This window comes from Crinia signifera, chromosome 5 (genome assembly GCF_055691185.1).
Source record: "Crinia signifera chromosome 5, ASM5569118v1, whole genome shotgun sequence".
NCBI classification, from domain to species: Eukaryota; Metazoa; Chordata; class Amphibia; order Anura; family Myobatrachidae; genus Crinia; species Crinia signifera.
Genome location: NC_139221.1, coordinates 52669447 through 52690600, shown reverse-complemented (window position 1 = coordinate 52690600; position 21154 = coordinate 52669447). Strand labels below are relative to the sequence as shown.

General features: G+C 47.7%; 1 protein-coding gene across 1 annotated transcript in view; it reads right to left on the bottom strand.

Annotated features, from left to right (window-relative positions):
* The window catches only part of PREX2 (phosphatidylinositol-3,4,5-trisphosphate dependent Rac exchange factor 2), a 284012-nt gene that overhangs the window by 70940 nt on the left and 191918 nt on the right, over window positions 1-21154 (bottom strand). Inside the window, exons 34-35 of the mRNA XM_083187220.1 lie at window positions 19436-19579; window positions 316-430 (exon numbers count right to left, since the gene is read on the bottom strand). Coding sequence (XP_083043346.1) covers window positions 316-430; window positions 19436-19579 — 259 coding nt within the window. The remainder of the gene's footprint in view (window positions 1-315; window positions 431-19435; window positions 19580-21154) is intronic.

Below are 21154 nucleotides of genomic sequence, written 5' to 3'. Positions count from 1 at the left end.
AATTTCCAGACACTCACATTTCCTGCTATTCTGTACAGACATTGGAGAAGACAGGTTTAAAGATAACACTCATTGACTATAGTTGGAGTAAATGACAGAGTTTATGTGAAATTACCGGGTCTGGCCTGTAATATGTCAGTTTTATTACAGTGAGTGTGTTACCTGTGTACTGTTATATGCCGGACAAATGACATGCTAGCTTCCTATCTACCAGTAAGTCGTGTGGACACATTCATTTATCACCCATTACATGAAGCAGATAAGTATACAACAGATGTAATGCGGCAGATGAGTGACAGTCACTGGAGAACATACCTGAGTTTCTGGTTGTACTGCTTAACCTTCTCCAGTGATGCAGCATTAATCTGGGCTTGGAATTCTTCAATAGATACATTATCCTTGTAATAATAGCCGTCCATGCTCTCCAGGGCTGAAATACAGATTACATTATTGTTTCTGTCTTTGTAGCTTCATTGGCCAGTATTCAATGCTCCCGATTCACCGGGTTTTTTGGGGGCGAATCGGGCTGTTTTTACTCCTTGCAGTGAATTTTTTCCCCTGAAAATGTGATTCACCCTATTCAATGTTCACTGTTCACCGAAAGCAAACAGTGAATGCCGGCTAGTTCTCAGGTTCATGCTCGCTGCAATTCGCTGGTGTATTTCAATGGGGTTTTCACTGGGATTGGCCGAGAGTGTATTCAATGCTAGGATGGAGAACTGCTTTCAGCATGATTTTTACCGTGATTCACTGCTTTGCATTCAATATCTTTTTAAGGTGAACTGGAATGTGAGAAACAAACAGAATATTTTTCTAGAGAGCGCAAGAAACACTGCAAAATATAATCGTATAAAAATACAAATTTATTTAATCATGGATAAAAATAACATTTAATAAAAAATATACATAACTAAGCATACAATTTGTACATTGATCCCTTGATCAGAATAAAAAAGTATGAAAAGAACCGTGTCCTTTTGCCAATACCTGTCAGAACACTGACAGTTTGTGTACCAATGGCAAATTTATTGTTTGAAGTATTTGTATCCACACATTTTGTATGTTACCAATTATGGTTTATTGGGTGATTGGAAGCAGAAGGAGTCCAGAAATTGCCAATAATATAGATAATGCACTTGGTCTGTGGCTAGGACCCAATTTGTAAATAATAGCAAAAGTCAATGGTATAGGTGCAGGATTTGTATAGCCACCCGTAAACTACTCACTTAGAGCTTCAATCTCCGTCAGCATGAGGTGAATAGGAGCAGATGATGTATTAGATAACAGCTGCCTTCAAGATTTTAGCCGTATGAAGGATTCCACAACCTGACCACAGCACCGAGACCTGCTCGCTGTGTCAGGGAGCCGACCGCCTTCAGAGGGACGCTGCGGGGGAACAGGTGTGTCTGCTGTTAATATCTACCTCAGCTCCCGACGGGTCCTTTGAGCGGCTTGCGCTGCGCTCCGTTTGCAGCGAGAGTGTGCTGATCTCTATATCGCTTGAGACGGTGCTTTTGTAAGCGCAGTGAGGTACGGGTAGGCACAGGGCACGGATCAAATGAAAAACATCCAAGGCATCAATGGCAGAGAGAGTTCTTGACGCGTTTCTCCGTCATGTCAGTTTGACGGTTTCTCTGAGGAAACCGTCAAACTGACATGACGGAGAAACGCGTCAAGAACTCTCTCTGCCATTGATGCCTTGGATGTTTTTCATTTGATCCGTGCCCTGTGCCTACCCGTACCTCACTGCGCTTACAAAAGCACCGTCTCAAGCGATATAGAGATCAGCACACTCTCGCTGCAAACGGAGCGCAGCGCAAGCCGCTCAAAGGACCCGTCGGGAGCTGAGGTAGATATTAACAGCAGACACACCTGTTCCCCCGCAGCGTCCCTCTGAAGGCGGTCGGCTCCCTGACACAGCGAGCAGGTCTCGGTGCTGTGGTCAGGTTGTGGAATCCTTCATACGGCTAAAATCTTGAAGGCAGCTGTTATCTAATACATCATCTGCTCCTATTCACCTCATGCTGACGGAGATTGAAGCTCTAAGTGAGTAGTTTACGGGTGGCTATACAAATCCTGCACCTATACCATTGACTTTTGCTATTATTTACAAATTGGGTCCTAGCCACAGACCAAGTGCATTATCTATATTATTGGCAATTTCTGGACTCCTTCTGCTTCCAATCACCCAATAAACCATAATTGGTAACATACAAAATGTGTGGATACAAATACTTCAAACAATAAATTTGCCATTGGTACACAAACTGTCAGTGTTCTGACAGGTATTGGCAAAAGGACACGGTTCTTTTCATACTTTTTTATTCTGATCAAGGGATCAATGTACAAAGTGTATGCTTAGTTATGTATATTTTTTATTAAATGTTATTTTTATCCATGATTAAATAAATTTGTATTTTTATACGATTATATTTCGCAGTGTTTCTTGCGCTCTCTAGAAAAATATTCTGTTTGTTTCTTGTATTTAACTTTATTAAGGACCACAGAGAGCCTTAATTGAGAGCAGCAAGTAACACTCTTCTTTGAAAATCCTATTGGTCAATTGACAAAATCGATTACTGTGCGCCCGATTATTGGTCCTTCCCACCCCCTTTGGTTGGTTTTCTTGGGACCGTGTGTTTAAATTCATCACACGGGCTCCACGGATCACCAAGGTGGGTGTTTGGAGGTCCATATTTGTGTTTAGTTGTGAACTGGAATGTGATCTTTTAAAATAAAGGTACTGCGCCTGGTCCCGCTCATTACATAAGCACGAGCAGGACCAGCGCAGCGCTCCCTCCACCACCTCCCCTGCCAGCTCTCCCGTGGCGGCAGCTGCTGCTGCCTGTGTCCCGGGGAGCCCTCCTACTCCCCCACACATTCCGTTACAGGCAGGGAGGGCTTCCATCTCCCTGCATTCCGCCGTCCCCCAGGCCTCTGCGGCATTTGCCGGGGGTGGGGTTAAAAATTGCCGCCAGGGGCAGCGAGCCCCTGAGACGTTGAATAGGGTGAGAGGGAGGGCTGGCAGCGAATGCTCCAGCCCTCCGGAACCCTGCAAATGGATTCCTAAACAGGATTCGCTGCACATAACGATAATTATCATTGAATACTGGCCATAAACTGCACAATTTCGCAATATCTCCATGTTGGCATTCTATACCAAGCCATAAATGAATAAACACAAGCTGTCGTAAAACCCTGGGATTACCACAAAAGTCAATACAGATTGGGTCTTCTTTATCCGTGTATTCCAAAAACTGAAAATTTCAGAAAAACATGTTTTTTTTAGGATTTCTTCCCCCCCCCCCCTGCCCCATATCTTCATACTTACCTCAACCCCCAATATCCACAGCGACCACCAGGATCCTCTTCAGCAGCATCTCCGGTCCCAGGGGTGCATTGCGCGAATGTGCGTGCGCGCCGATGACATCACCAGTGAGCCCGCGCACTCGCGTATTGAACCCTTGGGACTGGAGATGACACTGAAGAGGATCCTGAAGAGCGCCTTGGATGCCGGGGGACTATCGGGGCACCACCAGGGGACCAGGTAAGTATGGAAAATAAGAAAAACTCCAAAATATGAAAAAAATCCCTTATCCAAAAAACTTGTGGTTGCGAGCATTTCGGATAAGGGTTACTCAACCTGTAAATTCGAAAAAATAAACTAACGTATTGGGCAGAACCTAAATGAGAAATTATCACAAGGGTTTTAGCCATAGCCAACAAAAGCTAAATATAAACACAGTAAATTGATAAGTCATGTGGGCATAACTTCATAGATACAATCACTACAAATGCTTACGGTATATACTGAACATATCCAGCTGTATAAACTGCTCATTGCAAATACTGCCAACCCAAACATTTTACTTTCTAAATTAAAGTTCTCATCGGACATAAACCTAGGAAAAATATTTCATTGGCATTATTCAATTGTTATATTGTAAATAATAGGACAACATTTTCTGTTGGTTTCCATTATTTTGCCTAGCCCCTTGAGTGCCAAGGGAATTTGTCAAAATAGGTGTGAATAACTGCCAATCAAACCTTATTTTGTTAAACCCTTTGAGTGCCGATGTTGCTGTGAGAGCTCCATAAAATATCCATTAAAATGCCAGCGTCACTCACAGCGACTGTTCTTTTTTTGGATGCGAAATTTAAATAAACTTCAATTAATTGACTCGGGTGTATTTGTATTCGTTTATACTAAAAGAACAGTCGCTGTGAGTGACGCTGGCATTTTTAGAGGATATTTTGAGGATCACTTACAGCAACGTTGGCACTTAAAGGGTTAAGTGTACTTTTCACTCATTTTCATTACTTTTCATTTCAGTACTTTTCATTCTTGAGGTTTCTAGTTCAGTGGTTGGAGGTGCGGCACATATTGCCCAATGCCGACATTCCGTACCTTGTGCATGTGTAGGACCTGTACTGCTCATGGCAGTATGGGTCTGCATCATTGGTAACAGATCTTGCGAGCAGGGCCCTTTTCCCACACTGTATGTGCTTTTCCTTATCTTACTTAAACCATCTTTTAATGGCACTAAGGCCCTGATTTTGGTTGATTTGCTAAGCAGCAGTATTTTGCTGCTTAGCGAGCCATGTCACATTCCCCGCCAGGTGCGAATGCCCACCCCCTGCCTCCGAGTGAATATACATCCATTCATGCTAGGGTGAGGGCCCAAAATCAATACTTGGTCGCCAGCCATCGAGTGATTTCTAGAGTGCTCGCAAATCTAAGTCAGCCTCTGCTGACAAACTCGCATTGTCCTGCTCCGAGAACTGAGCGGGCTGCTGACGTCCTGTGACAGGTACCCGCCCTCGTTCACATGGGGAGCCCAACATTTTCCTGTTTGCACCCAGTGTTTTCGCAAAGGGGGGCTGCACATGCGCACAGTAGACCATGCGCATACGGCCGAACATGCTATATAGTGAGTAAATCAGAATTTCCCCCCAAAATGCATTGAATAATTGGAGGGTTTATGCATAACTAAAGGAATTCATAATGCTCTATCGATCACAAGTATTTAACCGCCTGAAATTACAATAATGTGTCTACTGTATATTACAAATTGAACTTACGCAGATTGTTCAACACAATAATTCAATTATTGCAAACCACAAGACTCATAAGGTTAATTGACAAACTCACAATTGTTTTCCTGCATTTGGTTATTTGTAAATTGAAGACTGCACTGGCTTCACTGTGACTGGCAGTGACTTCCTATTGGAAGTCCGACCTGACAGTCACCCGAGGCAGTCCCTCCAGGATGCCTCTACATGGGCTGCTGAGCGGCAGCCCATAAAAACCAGGTTCCGCACATGCGCACTACTGGCGATGCTGTACATGCATCGGACCAGGGACCCTATTTATTATTATTTTGCCTAGCCCCAGGAGTGCAAAGGGAATTTGTCAAAATAGGTGTGAACAACTGCCAATCAAACCTTTTTTTGTTAAACCCTTTGAGTGCCGATGTTGCTGTGAGAGCTCCATAAAATATCCATTAAAAATGCCAGCGTCACTCACAGCAACTGTTCTTTTTTTGGGTGCGATATTTAACTAAACTTCAATTAATTGACGTGGCTGTATTTGTATTCGTTTATACTAAAAGAACAGTCGCTGTGAGTGACGCTGGCATTTTTAGAGGATATTTTGAGGATCACTCACAGTAACATTGGCACTTAAAGGGTTAAGTGTACTTTTCACTCATTTTCATTACTTTTCATTTCAGTACTTTTCATTCTTGAGGTTTCTAGTTCAGTGGTTGGAGGTGCGGCACATATTGCCCAATGCCGACATTCCGTACCTTGTGCATGTGTAGGACCTGTACTGCTCATGGCAGTATGGATCTGCATCATTGGTAACAGATCTTGCGAGCAGGGCCCTTTTCCCATACTGTATGTGCTTTTCCTTATCTTACTTAAACCATCTTTTAATGGCACTAAGGCCCTGATTTTGGTTGATTTGCTAAGCAGCAGTATTTTGCTGCTTAGCGAGCCATGTCACATTCTCCGCCAGGTGCGAATGCCCACCCCCTGCCTCCGAGTGAATATATACACCGCACTGCAAATGGCTGATTTGCATATACATCCATTCATGCTAGGGTGAGGGCCCAAAATCAATTCTTGGTCACCAGCCATCGAATGATTTCTAGAGTGCTCGCAAATCTAAGTCAGCCTCTGCTGACTTAAACTTGCGTTGTCCTGCTCCGAGAACTGAGCGGGCTGCTGACGACCTGTGACAGGTACCCGCCCTCGTTCACATGGGGAGCCCAACATTTTACTGTTTGCACCCAGCTTTTTTGTGGGTACGCTCAGGCAGGGGCGGATTGGCCCACCGGGAAACCGGGCCATTTCCCGGTGGGCTGGCACATATCACAATGGAAAGGGGCCGGCAGGGGTAGGATGAGCAGACAGGAGACTGGGTGAGCGCTCTGTCAGCGAGGAGGGGTGCGAGATGCGGCTGGAAGAGCTGACACGCTGAGAGCAGTGTGTCAGCTCTTCCAGCCACAACCCCCCCCGCCCCCCGCTGACAGGCCCTGCAAAGTGCGGCACTTCGGGACAGGACAGTGAAAATCCAGACTGTGCACACCCGAAAATCGGTGGGCGGGGCCTATAGTGACACGTCATCATGATGCGAGACATTGCTATCGCTCAAAGGCTGCCCTACCACCGCGGGGTTATGATGAGCACTAGCACTGGGCAGTGACAGCGCGTTACAGATGCTGGGGCTGGAAGAGGGCACAAGAGCCTGCTCAAACTACTAAGCCAGCTCTGCTCTGCACGGAAGCTCAGGACCTCCGTCCTACTACTTCAGTGTCTGCTGCTGCACCACCTGTCACACTGACAGGCAGTTGCAGAGCAGCAGTGTGATAGTGAACACGGAGGTTCCACGCCAATCCCCAGTGTGCTGCTGAAGTTCTTCTGCTGCAGCAGAAGAGTTGGCTCCACCCCTCCAGCAGGCTCCGCCCCTTTAACAGCCCGTGGCCCCCACAGCACAGGATGGGTAAGTTAAGGAAAGTTTCCCATCCTTATAAAAGCTTTTTTTTCCCCCCTGATCTTCCCCCTCTCCTGTCTCTGTATCTAGCTGTGCCTTTCTCCTAATGTGGGCATTATGGGCCTGATTCAGACGGGTTCCCTAGGTTTCCCCACCTGTTTCGGCACGTGAAACCCCTTGCAAGCCAAGGGAATGCGTATGCGAACACATCCCCTCGCTTGAGACCGCACGGCCGAAAAATCATTGGATGCTCGCTGCCTGTCGATTGATTTTTCTACCATTCATAATGAAAACTGACTTTTCATTCACATGCTGTGCTCCGAACTGGGGCTGGGCACTGACGTCATGTGACGTCAGCCACCTGCCCCAAGCAGGCATTGCCACACCTGCATGTGCAGGGGAACGGCAAGCCTTTTTTTGGGGACACCCATAAACCGCTGGGCATTCCCCTGCTGATACCCCCTTTCCTACCCTCCTGGAGCTAACAGCCCGGCGAGTGTAAAACTTGCCGAAGACGTTCGCTCCCAGGGTATGTGCATATTCAGTAGGTACGGTTGGGGTTGTGGAGGCCTCCACAAGCCGTGCGGTCGCTCCCTCATCTCTGTTACCTTCCTGCCTGATTGTCACTATTTCTAGTCCTTTTAAGGACTCTAATGCTTAGTTTAAAATTGTCTTTTTTTATGCGCATCACTCTGTATGCAGAACTAGGTGATCGTGAGCCAGCTGACAGCTAACCCGACCCGCCAGCCCTGGGGCTGCACTTACCTGTAGCCCCACGACCTGCCGGAGACGTAGCTTAGCAGCCAGACCCTAGGCGACATTGCCTATGAGACATATATATCTGTACTAGATGCTGGAAACTCCCATCTGCGTTATACTGGTTATTTCCATGCACTCATAAGACCTTTTGACTTAGAGGGGAATTAGAGCGGTACACACTAGGCGACTGCGCCAACCACTCATTTATACCCACAAGGACACTGCGCTGATCTTTCTACAAGATCATACGCTGCACAGTGTCTACTCTATACGTCTGGAATACCGTTACTTATTAGTAGTGCATTCCAGTTACCTAACGTAGACTGTCTGACTATCAGCACCCAGATATATACACATGACAAGGAAATTTCATTCCACCTGGCTAGTTAATTAGCCTGAACCGCCTGCCAGCCCTGGGGGATACACATTGTGACCCCATAACCTGACAGAGACGGAACAGAGTAGCCAGGTTTCATGTGACACCACCCACGATATTATAAATACTTGCTGTTTGCTGGGAATTCTATCCATAAATATTATATGTGGTAATTAACTCTGTATTCCACGCACATGTGTGAGAAGTGACCTGGAGGGAGAATTAAGCAGTACACACTAGGCGATTGCGCCAAACTGCCAACCAACCCCACCTCGATACTGTGTTGATCTAATCCCAGGATCTTAATGTTGCACAGTGTTGATTTATTTCGAGGCAATAATCACTCTCTTAAAAAACACAGAGTAGCGTCTTCAGCTAGAATAACAGAGACCTCCCAGCTGTCAGCACCTTATCTTGTAGAAAAGAGGAAATTTTCTTTTTCTTTAGAGTGATGCACATATAAGTTGAGACACAGGCAGATGAATAATTGTTTATAAATAAAGCAATACAGAATCCCCCAGAGTGCGCAATAGGCAGTCTAGCCAGCACCTAGGGTGAAATTCGCTACTACACTTTGTATTATTTAAGAGTAACAAGGGACGCCGCATGAGCCCAAGTTTTTAATAAAATTCACATTTGCACTGTCCACGTTATATGTTACATGTTGTCCGTCATATTTTGCAGCCCAATTTTTCTTTTTTAAAATTGATCCAATAAAAATTACATTTTAATGTTTCGTAATTAATTCAAGGTGCACCACTACCGTGACAAATCTTCTTTTCTCCTTTGAATCTATGTGCATATTCATGCATTCGCAAACCCCGACCATCGTGAACGTGGCTGAATTTGGCCCGGTATGAACTGGTCTTAAATGGCCCCTATGTGTGCAAAGTGCGCTAATATTTGTTGTACTAGGTAATACTATTGTACTATTGTATGTGGGCATTGTGCATAAGCATCATTAGTCCTGTGGGCATTGTGTGCGTAAGTGGCGCTATCCATTTGGGAATTGTGTGCATATTAGGCTCTATTAATGTGGACATTGTGTGCGTAAGCTGCGTTAGTCCAGTGGGCATTGTGTGTGTAGTGGCGTTAGTCTTAAGGGCATTTTGTGGGTAGGCAGCGCTAGTCCTATTGGCATTGTTTGCGTAAGCGGCACTAGTCCTGTGGGCATTGTGTGTGTAGGCGGCACTAGTCCTATGAGCATTATGTGCGTAAATGGCGCTAGTCCTGCGGGCAATGTGTGCGTAGGCGGCGCTAGTCCTGTGGGCATTGTGTGCATAGGCGGTGCTAGTTCAATGGGCATTGTGTAAGGTGCTAGTCCTGTGGGCATTGTGTGCATAGGCGGCGCTAGTCCTGTGGGCATTGTGTGCGTAAGAGGTGCTAGTCCTGTGGGCATTGTAGGCAAGTATGATGAGAAGGTGTCGGGGGTTTGGTGCCATGTGAGTGAGAGGTGTCTGGGGGGGGGTTGGTTCTGTGTGTGAGAAGGTGTCAGGGGGGTTTGGTGCTATGTGTGTGAGAGGTGTCGGGGGGGGGGGGGGGGTTGGTGCTGTGTGTGAGAGAGCTGTTAGTGCAGGGGGGATGGTGCTGTGTATAATGTATCATTCTGCTTTTTTCATTCCTTAAGTGAAAGGACCCGCTTCACCCTATTATCATGGTGAAGCGGGTCCTGTTATCGGCAGCATGAAGTATCGCTGTGGCATCCGTTATGGGAGTGCGTTATCCTCCCCCGATGGTGATATACATCCTCCCATAACGGATGTCAGCTGTGTCTCCAACCTTCTAACACTCTACGCCGCTTTCTTCGGCATCTTCAAATTAAAACTGCGCATACACCGGATAATATTTGCATGGGATGCTGGGAAATAGACTGGCGTATGCGCTGTTTTAATTTGAAGACGCCAAAGACCAGCAAGCGGCGCAGAGTTTTAGAAGATTGGAGAACCGCAACGCCAGATCAGCGATCAGCGACAGGGTCGCATAAGGAATGAAGCCCCGTAGCGCCTGATGATACATCAGGTACGAGCCCGGCATGCTATTTCAAATATAGCAGCGCCCATATGCCTCATGTCCAGTAGCAACGCTGATGTACTACCTGCATCGCGGGTGTCATACACCTGGGGAAGCGCTATCCCCTGCCATAATGCACAGGGATAGAGCATATTCCCATAATCACCGCTTCTTACATCTACCCCTGTGTGTGAGAGGTGTCAGTGGTAGGGGTGGGGGGGGGAGTGCTTTGTGTGTGTGAGAGAGGATTCAAGATGGATACCCGCAGCTCCTCCCATGCACCTTTGCAGAGCAGAGCACTTGAGTGACAGCTCATGGCTCTGTCACAGATCCCCCTGACTACTGAAGGCCATGCAGAGGTGTGCATGTGGCTACTGCTGTGTACAGTAAATGGGAAACAACATTGGCAGCCAGGTACCAGCATCTTCTGTAGCGAATACGGATGAGGAAGCTCAGGAGGGTGTGAAGGCTGCATGAGAAGGATCCAGGGACCTAGAGGTCCCCGCTAGAGGTATCCAAAGCGAAGTGCGGTGACATGAGATGAATAGGGTCCGGGGCGTCTCCCCCAAAAGCAGGCTCCTTTCATCCATTCAACCACAGGAGGGCCAGGTTAGTAGCGACTACACACCCCCTTGCAGCCTAACCCTCTCCATATATATACACACATACACAGCCTAAACTTATCCATATACACTCACAGCCGCATCCTAACCCTATGCATACACACACACACACACACACACATCCATAGCCAAACCCTAACCATACACACTGACTGGCTGGATGCAGCTGGAAGAGCTGAGCTGGCAAACGCTGTCATCAGAAGAGGTGAGCGGCCTGTCAGCGCGGGGGGGGGGGGGGGGGTGGTGCGATGCGGCTGGAAGAGCTGACATGCTGCTAAACTCAGAGCAGTGTGATGATGAGAGCGGCTGTCAGCTGTTCCAGCTGCACCCTGCCCTTGCTGTGCTGACATGCCGCTCATCTCTACTGAGAATAGCGTGTCAGCTCTTCCAGGAGCCTCCCTGCTGCCGTCACCCCCACCCCGCTGGAAATTTATTGGGTTGGGGGGATGCTTGCTCAGTGATGTGGGGTGGAATGCCAGCTCAGTAATTGGGGGGGATGCCTGCTCGGTGATGGGGGGGGGAGGTGCCTGATCGGGGGGCAGCACCCTGCCCCTAAAATATCCTACAGTGAACACTACACACACACACCTATAGCCTAACCCTATCCACACACACACACACACACACACACACCATCCGTAGCCTAACCCTATCCATACACACACACACACACACATCCATAGCCTAACCCATGGGTCTTCAACCTGTGGCCCTCCACATGTTCCAACATGCATTGCCACATTTTTTCCTAAAAGAGCATGCCAAAACTGTCAGGGCATGCTGGGACATGTAGTTCCACAACATCTGGAGGGCCACAGTTTGAAGACCCATGGTAACCCTATTCATTCACCCCCCCCTCCCGCAGCCTAACCCTAATCTTTCATACACCCTGGCCTGCAGCATAACTGTGGTGGGGAAATCTCGTGAGGGGGTGTGGTCAGCCGGGAGGGGGGGGGAGTGATATATGAGGCGGGAATATCCCCTCCCCCTTGGCTGACCACGCCCCTTACAAGATCCCACCCCCATTAGGGCTGCTTTGAGAAATTTCCCGGGCTGGTTTAATTTCCCAATCCGCCCCTGCGCCCAGGAAACGCAGGGCATTCACATGTGAACGCCCCCTGCCAGCCTCCAACCCGCCCCCCCTGCGAGTGCAAGTCTCCGAAGGTGCTCCGCACAGCAGCCATGCACATGGGCATAAGCAAATATGCGCATGTGCAGGGCTTCACCATCGGTGATTTTTGGTGTAACTAGGACCCCTGAGTGACAATGTTAGAATATTTGTACTGTGTATTAAAGTTTAAAACATTTTAGTATTTAAACAAAAATAAAAAATAAATGCTTTATTTACAAGAATACAGCATGAATTTTTTTCAGGGATCTTCTGCCTTTACTATCCTGAAGTCAATAAAATGGCGATTGCGCATTTAGAAACCCAGAAAATTTGTGATTGCACGCCTGTAGATAGCGATTTTCATTACTAGCAATGCACCAGCTAAAGTTATGCAATAAAAATATAATTGTAAAATTGTCTCTTAATATTTACAAAAGTGAAATTTAAATTCATAATAAAATATGTAGTCAGTGTTGGTTTGTCGCAAAATATCTGCAAGGCGGTAACAATACTCAAAAAAGGCAAGTAAAGGGGGGTGGCCTGACCGGGACCTGGAGTAGCTGCAATCCCTGAGAGCTCTCCACAAAACTTCCCAATAAAGCCCTTAAAAATTACCCTGCAGCACACTGACCACCTCCCTGTTGCACCCGACCACCGGGGTACCCTGCTGGGAGAAGCCGCGGAGCCGGGAAGCGTCTCTGGACGTTTTTGCGGGTTGCGGCCTACCCGCCGGGGAAAGCCGGGACCTAAATTTGGAGGCCCTGCCGGGTTTGGAGCTCCAGGGCGACGATCGCGGGTATTCGGACCCGCTGACGCAAACGGAGGTACTGTACTGCTCCCCCTTCTCTCCCTAACGCCTGGGGATATCTCCAGAGGCACCCAGAAGCCCTGCATTTATACTTAAAAGAGGAGATTGCTCTGAGGTTGCTGCTGAAGTGTATCAGCATCACAGTAATGACGGCGGCCATCTTGCTTCACCTGCATACACAGTACACCCTCTGAGTCCAATCTACAATCTCCTGCGATTGAACTACCCCTGGTACTGCTTTGCTTATCCCAGTCTGAGACCTACCTGGCAAAGCTCCTGACTCCTTAAGTGTGCCAAACTTTGAATGAGATTGCTGCAGAGAGTGCCATTTATATTTCACATCAAGGCTGCACTTCTTATCCCTGGTTTATAGCTGCCTGTGGATCCTGTCACCTTCTACACTGCCCCCCCACCTGAATTTTCTGTGAACTAAGCTTGCACTGCGTTTATTATTCATCACTTACCATACTAAAAGGTCCACGCTGCCTAATTTCTAACTGACCTGTTACAGGTCCTATAGCAGCTCCAGCACACCCTAGTGGATCTAACGCAGATTTTTGCATCCCTATTTGCATAAATGTGATCACTCTGACTTCATGGCTGCCACTACTTAATACCGGAACTCCAGCAACTACCATGCCTTCTTAGCCTGAGTCAAACACCCCCACGGTGCCATCCTTTATCTGCATCCTAATTTTTTGTTTTTTGTGCCGTCAATATCAACATGCCCGCTAAGAGACCCAAGGACGCTGTCCCGGCAAAAATTTCCATGTCCTCGCGGAGATCCTCTCAAATCCCTGCCCCCCATTCTAGCCCCCCGAAGCACATGCCCTCCCCCCTGGGAGTAACCGAGGAGCTTACCCCTGCAATTGGAGTGGCAGGGATAGACGCAAACTCAGATGAACCGGTGACGGTAAAGTCCCTATGCCAGGTTTTCTCGGCATTCCAGGCTGAGATAGCCAAAGATCTCAAACTAGCCATTCGAGAGGTCAAAACTGAGCTAGTGGCAATAGGCGACAGAACAGACCACCTAGAGCGGAAAATGGAAGAACTGGTTGCGTCCCACAACGACCTGATATCCTCATACGATCAACAACAACAGGAGATCACCCAGTTTAAATCCAAGCTGGCGGACTTAGAGGACAGGTCCAGACGTAATAACGTGAAAATCCGAGGCATACCCGACTCTGTGGCCAACTCTGAGCTTGAAGAATATGCCGTCTCCCTCTTCCGCAAACTTCTCCCCTCCACAGATCCCAAGGATCTGTTGATTGACCGCATACACCGTCTCCCCAGACCCAAGACGGTCTCCGCCGACCTACCCCGAGATACCCTCCTCAGAGTTCACTTCTTTACGATAAAAGAACAGCTACTAAGAGCGGCACGTGAGCAAAGGAACACTGACGTCCTGGGCGGCCTCCAGCTGTTTCAGGACTTCTCCCCCGCCACCCTGGCTAACAGGAGAGCATTTGCCCCCATCACTTCGGCACTAAGATCCCAGGATATCCGGTACCGCTGGGGGTTCCCAGTCAAACTGATAATATACCATGATGACACCTCGTACACCATATCCTCCCTGGATGCGGGGATCAAGCTCCTACTGGAATGGTACATCTCGATCACAAGACCTCCAGAACCGAGACGCCCGCAGCCCAAGCGCCAGGAATGGTCCGACACCTGAAAGACTGTCCCTCTCCACGTTTGTTCATAATTGCTGATCCATGGACCCTACGGTCGTCCCCCCCTGCTTCCTCCTCCACCGGGATGAGGACTTAGCGATGAGTATACTCTCTCTATTTGTTTAGCAAAGTAGGGCGTCAGACGCCTAGTCCCATGGTTATAGTTGTAACTTTTTCTATTTTTAGTTCGTTATATGTTATGGTATTTGATAGTACATTAGACAGTTTATCATAATCTTATACTATCTACTTCTGACTACTTAGATGTGTCAAATGGTTTCTTTGTAATATTCTCAGGTTTTATTACACTACAATATGCTGGTTTTCCCCCCATTATATGTTTATGTTTGTTTGTATAATTACGAGTGGCGGCCTTGATTTCTCTCCCCGCTCAAAACACAGGCCACCCCCCTAACCTCTAGTTACTACTGCACGAGTTTCCCCTTCCCTTTTTCTCCCCTGCAGTAGTCATGCGGGCCCAATTACTGGACCCTTTTGTTTTGCCTTTCCCTTTTTCTTACTCTTCCCCTCGCTCTCTGTCCCCACCCTACTCCACATCTTCCCCCCCACCCCCTCCCCTCCCTGTAATGGATAGCAGAGACTGTTGCCCTAGCCCCCACCAGACCAGATGCCCTCCACCCCTATCGTACCCCCTTAAGCCCCTGAATGCCTAAGTTCCTATCACTCAATGTTAAAGGTCTGAACTCTCCCAATAAGCGCAGGCTTGCCCTTACATATTTTCACAAGCAAAGGGCGGATGTGGTTGCGCTCCAGGAGACACATTTTGCCTCCCCCAACCCCCCCACCTTTAAGAACTCGAACTATCCCGTAGCCTACTATGCTAACGGCCCATCCAAACGAAATGGAGTAGCAATCCTGATTAGCAGCCGCACCTCCTTTGTCCATCAATCCCAAATAGCAGACAAGAATGGCAGGTATCTAATCCTGACGGGTCTCCTCGAGGACAAGCTGACGACCATTGTCTGCATATACGCTCCTAACTCCAACCAACTCCCCTTCCTACGCAAACTACTCTCTCTAGTTAGGAACTCCGCCAAAGGCTCCCTCATACTGTTAGGAGACTTTAATCTGACCCTAGACCCCTTGCTGGACAAATCTCGACGCCCCGCCACCGGCCAATCTTCCTCCAATAACATGTCCTTAGCATTCCGCAACCTCTTGCTAGAATTCGATCTCTATGACACCTGGAGAACTTCTTACCCCACCGGACGTGAATATACGTTTTATTCCCCAGTACACAACACGTACTCTAGGATCGATTTCATCCTATGTGATAAATGGGCTTTGCAGCACACCACTAAGGTGGACATCCTCCCAATTACTTGGTCTGACCACGCGCCAGTTCTGTGGCAGTGGGATTTCCAACCATCTAAAATCCCCCCCAGACCATGGCGCCTTTTCCCACACTTATTGTCTGACCCCACCGCCAAAACATCTATTTTAGCATCCATCAACTCCTACATGTCTCATAATGCACCACAAGATACCTCTGTGACCACCCACTGGTGCGCTTTTAAAGCGGTCACCAGAGGGGCGGCCATACAAGCGGGAGCAACCCTAAAAAGAAGGGCCATTGCAACACAGAAAGCCTTGGAGACTAAGCTGGGTGCCCTGGAATCAAAAAATAAGTTAGCCCCATCGAATCTCCTGAAGAAGGAGCTGGCCAACATACGTGGCCAACTCCAAAAACTCCTCCTGGCGCGTACCCAGTCCGCCCTGAATAGATTAAGACATAAATTCTATCTCTCCAGCAACAGATCCGGCAGAATGTTAGCCCGCAAATTACGTACCCAACAAGCCAGGAATAGAATCAAATGTATAATCTCCCCGTCCAAAGAGAAATTTAGCAACCCCAAAGATATAGCTAACCAATTTGCAGACTATTACTCCAAACTGTACAATCTATCTTCAGACCCTTCCACACCACAGCCCACCAGTGACACCATCTCAAGTTTCCTACACGACCTACAACTCCCTTCCATAACCCCGGAACAATTAGACTCCCTAAATGCCCCCTGGACACAGTCAGAGGTTCAATCGGCCATTAAATCCCTTCCCCGCAACAAGGCCCCTGGACCCGACGGGTTTATTACAGACTTCTATATCACCTTCAGCGACCTTTTATCCCCATACTTGACGAATCTTTTCAATGAACTGTCCTCCACAGGTCATGCTGCCCCAGAGCTCCTAGAGGCCCGTATAGTAACTATCCCGAAACCAGGCAAAAACCCGGCCTTCTGCCAAAATTATCGACCTATCGCACTATTAAATACCGATATTAAGCTATTTGCTAAACTTATGGCGCTTCGTATTAACCAAATTCTGCCCTTGCTGGTGCACCCGGATCAGGCGGGATTCGTCCCGGGGCGTCAGGCCTCGGACAATACCAGAAGAGTGTTTGATCTGGTCGACTCTCTCTCGGCGGAACAGCACCTCCTCCTCCTATCACTGGATGCCGAAAAGGCATTCGACAGACTAAACTGGAAATATATGGAGGAGGTGCTGTTGCGCTTTGGCTTCAGGGATCGGATTCTCACATCAATCCTATCCTTATATGGCTCCCCGTCGGCCCGGGTGTTCACCAATGGCTTTGTTTCGGACCCATTTAAGATCTCAAACGGCACTAGGCAGGGCTGCCCCCTCTCCCCGTTAATTTTTGTTCTTTCCATAGAACCTCTGGCCATTTCCATTCGTAATAACCCAAATTTCCCAGGTCTGCAAAAAGGATCCAGTAACCATAAACTTAGCTTATTCGCAGACGATGTACTCCTTTTTGTGACTAACCCTATTACCTCCCTTCCGTCTCTCCACTCAACACTAGCTTCATATAGCGCAGCCTCATACTATAAACTTAATACTACTAAAACTGATGCCCTCCCGATAAACATCACTAACTCACTGCCTCAACTGAAATCCATATACAAATACAATTGGCAAACCAAATCAATAAAATACCTTGGCATACACATTACCCCCCTTATGGCAAATGTCTTTGATGCCAACATATCCCCCCTCCTCACCTCCCTTGCCGCCCTTTCCAAATCCTGGCTCTCTTTTGAAATTTCCTGGTTGGTACGCATGGCAGCTTTTAAAATGTCATTACTTCCTAAACTAATGTACCTGTTTCGTACCATCCCATATATCTTCCCTAAAAAGTCCCTACAACTTGCCACTTCCATTCTGACAAAATATATCTGGGCAGCGAAACCCCCGACTATGGCCCGCTCCAGGATGTCAATCCCAAGAGCCTTCGGGGGACTTGATCTCCCCGATCTGTTCCAATACCAAGCAGCATGCCTACTAGCCCCAATTAAGCATTACACTGACCCTTCTTCCCCCAGGGCATGGGTGACCATCGAACAAACCCGCTCCCCCCTTATCCCATTATCAGATCTCCTTAAGATCCCGAAACATGTTAGACCCAGCCTCCCGAACCTGCTTCCATCCACTATAGCTTCCCTTCACACATGGGACCAACTTATAGCCTCGCTCCCCCCTTCGAACTCTCTTATAGCCACCTTACCTATCACCACAGTAGCGAAATTGATACCCAACCTTCGACTGACGGTCTGGAGAGCCCATGGGATTAAAACCCTAAGCGACATCCTGGAAGCACACTCTGTGACTCCCTTCACCTCCCTTGAACACCAATTCTCTCTCCCCAAATCGGAATATTACCACTATCTGCAACTCGCTCACTGGTGGAAATCTAACTTTCATAACTATTCCCCCCCAGATGCACTCTCCCAAGTAGCCCTCGCGAGGCCCAACATGGTACATTCTAAAGGGGATATATCGTTTTGGTATAAAGTCTTGGTGACCCCTTCTGAATTTTCCAAAACCTCAGCCCATAAGAAGTGGGAGGTGGACCTCGGCGGACCACTGTCGCCCGCCCAGTGGCGTCAAATATTTCTATCTTCCTACACAATGTCCCGCTGCCTAAATCACACTGAGATGCATATCAAACTCGTCAATAGACTCTACCTAACCCCCGACCGCCTCCATACCTTTTGGCCTTCCTGTTCTAATAAGTGCTGGAGGCAGTGTGGCGGTGTGGGGAACATATACCACATCTTTTGGTCCTGCCCAAAACTCCGGGAGTACTGGGAGGAGGTCTTTAACTTAGCCTCCACAGTCCTCCAGACGCCTATTACTCCCTCCCCCCATATCGCCCTGTTCCACATCTACCCCCAGGATGTCCCGACACAGAAAACTTATGTCCTAGGGCATATCCTCATCGCTGCTCGGGCCAATTTGGCACAGCAATGGAAACAACCCTCCCCCCCTTCTCTCCTTAAGGTTATCCTGAAGACTAACCATCATTATCTTATGGAAACCAATGCCCTACCCCTCTCCTCCAGACCTCCCCCCCCTCACTCCCGCTGGCTGCCTTGGTTTATATACACCTCGGAGGGTGATGGTGCTGGTCACCTCCCCCCCGATACCACTTCGATTTCGTCACAATTCAATCTGACGGAACTTCCTGATGCCTCTCCAGTTCAATGTCAGCCCCGCAGCCCTGCTCCCTCTACCTCCTATAACTGAGAGTCCACTAACCCTAGGCCACAGGGCAGCAATGTACAATGTACAATGTACAATAATAATCAATGCTTGTGTTGTATTGTTTGAATTTATGCTGTTACCGTGGATCACTCTGCGCAGTGATATGTTATGATCTATGTCTGATTTGTAACCCCCCTTATGTTTGCTATCCACGCCCCTTCCCCCTCCCCCCCCCTCCCTCCCTGGAATGCCCCCTTTTCTTTTTTGTACCCCATATAAATTTTCTGCACCAATAAAAATCTATTGATGGAAAAAAAGGCAAGTAAATATGGAATGCTCATTTATACGTTCTCTGACTACAGGATATGCCTGCATACATTACTTGTCTGTGCTGCAAATGCTTCATCAAAATAATGGGATTAAAATATCAAATCTGAGAAATGCATTTGGTTAATTCATTGTTGTGATACAGTAGAAACGGTGCAATTTCAGGGGGAAAGTGCCTCATTTTTCATTCTTTCACTAAAATGTAACAATAAAGTGCTCACCTTGAGAAAATAGGACAGGGTGAATTTTAAATCCTCCACCATTCTTCAGCCTTTGTGGAAGATGTTCGAAATGATAACTGTCCATGTGGAAATAAATTCTCAGAGCTTGCCGGCTCCCTTCTGCCTGGTAGGTAATAGGAACATCTGAGAATACAAATGGAAGTTTTGTCCGTCTTATACAATACTTCAGTACACAATAGCAAAAATAGCATAATCTATTAAGTATAAACATATATGTTAATGGGAATTAATAACAAGCACAGTTACTAATTAACAATATACAGGTGTTCTCAAGGACCCTTAATAGTTTTTGTTTTCCATACCACCTAGCCGGTACAGATTCACTCCAACTGGCACATTCTAAAGATCCACAGGTGACCTGGAAAACGGGAAGGTCAGGGCTTTTTGAGAACCGGTGTGGTCACCCTATTTATACAGCATGCTTGCCTACTTTCCATTATGGTCAGGAAGCTGACAAACTTTGGAGAGCTCTGCCTGTCTCCTGGGAGAGTAGGCCAATGAGCCAATGAGCAATGACCACCCTCTCAGATTCCACCCACAGTGATGTGATTGTGATGAATCTCTTCATTGTTGCCCCACCCCTGCTCTGTGCCTCATCACTCTGCCCTTCCAACTTGGGCCTTCTCTATGGGATCTCCTGCAGGAGATGTCAAAAAGTTAAGCCAGTATCTTACTGATCTGAATAAAGGGCCTGATTCTGGTTTGCTTGGTAAGCTGTGAACATTGCAGCTTACCGAGCACCCGAGACGCTGCAGATTCTCCTTCATGTGAAGGGATGCGTAATGAAAACACTTCCCCTCGGATGCCTCCGCTGAAGAAGAGCCAACCATCGAACGATTTCTCCTGCAAATAGGTCAGTAAAAGTTGACTCTTATGTGCATGCAGCTGGATGAAGACGGGGTGGGCGGCTGACCTCCATAAAATGCTGTATGCTGCTCTGGCTTCACTGTGACTGGCAGTGACTTCCTATTGGAAGTCCGACCTGACAGTCACCAAAGGCAGTCCCTCCAGGATGCCTCTACATGGGCTGCTGAGCGGCAGCCCATAAAAAACAGGTGCCGCGCATGCGCACTACTGACGATGCTGTACATGCATCGGACCAGGGACCCTAAGTATGCCTCTGGGGTCTGCTGCAAAAGCAGCCCATAGAGGCTGGGGGCCAGCACATGCGCAGTACCAAAAAAGCTACTGCGCACACGCTGCCCCCATGGCGGGGGACCAGGATTGGCGGCAGGGAGCATGAAAGCACAGCAGCGGTGGCAGCAGTGAAGAGGGATTCCCGCATCGCGGCAACCCCTCTCCTCCGCAGAGGTAAGAGCCGCCGATATATCTGTCCATTCTTCCTTGCAGAATCTGTACAGGGTGGTTGTCTGACGCTTGTGTGCTAAAATTTTCAAATAGATTTTCAAATGGATTGACATGCTGACTTTGACTCGACATTGTAGACCATTCACCACTTTGGCGTTCACCCATACCAGTGCTTTTTTCCACTGAATTCCCACAACATGATCATGGTCCCCCAATAATTAAATTATGTGATGGTGTTTGCAAATAAATGGGCAATGTTAGGTGTGCGCCACACATAGGGCCCAATTCAGACCTGATCAAAGGGACAAATTTGTTCTTAAAATGGGCAAATCCATTCTGCACTGCAGATGGGACAAATGTAATATACGCAGAGAGATGGATTTGGGTGAG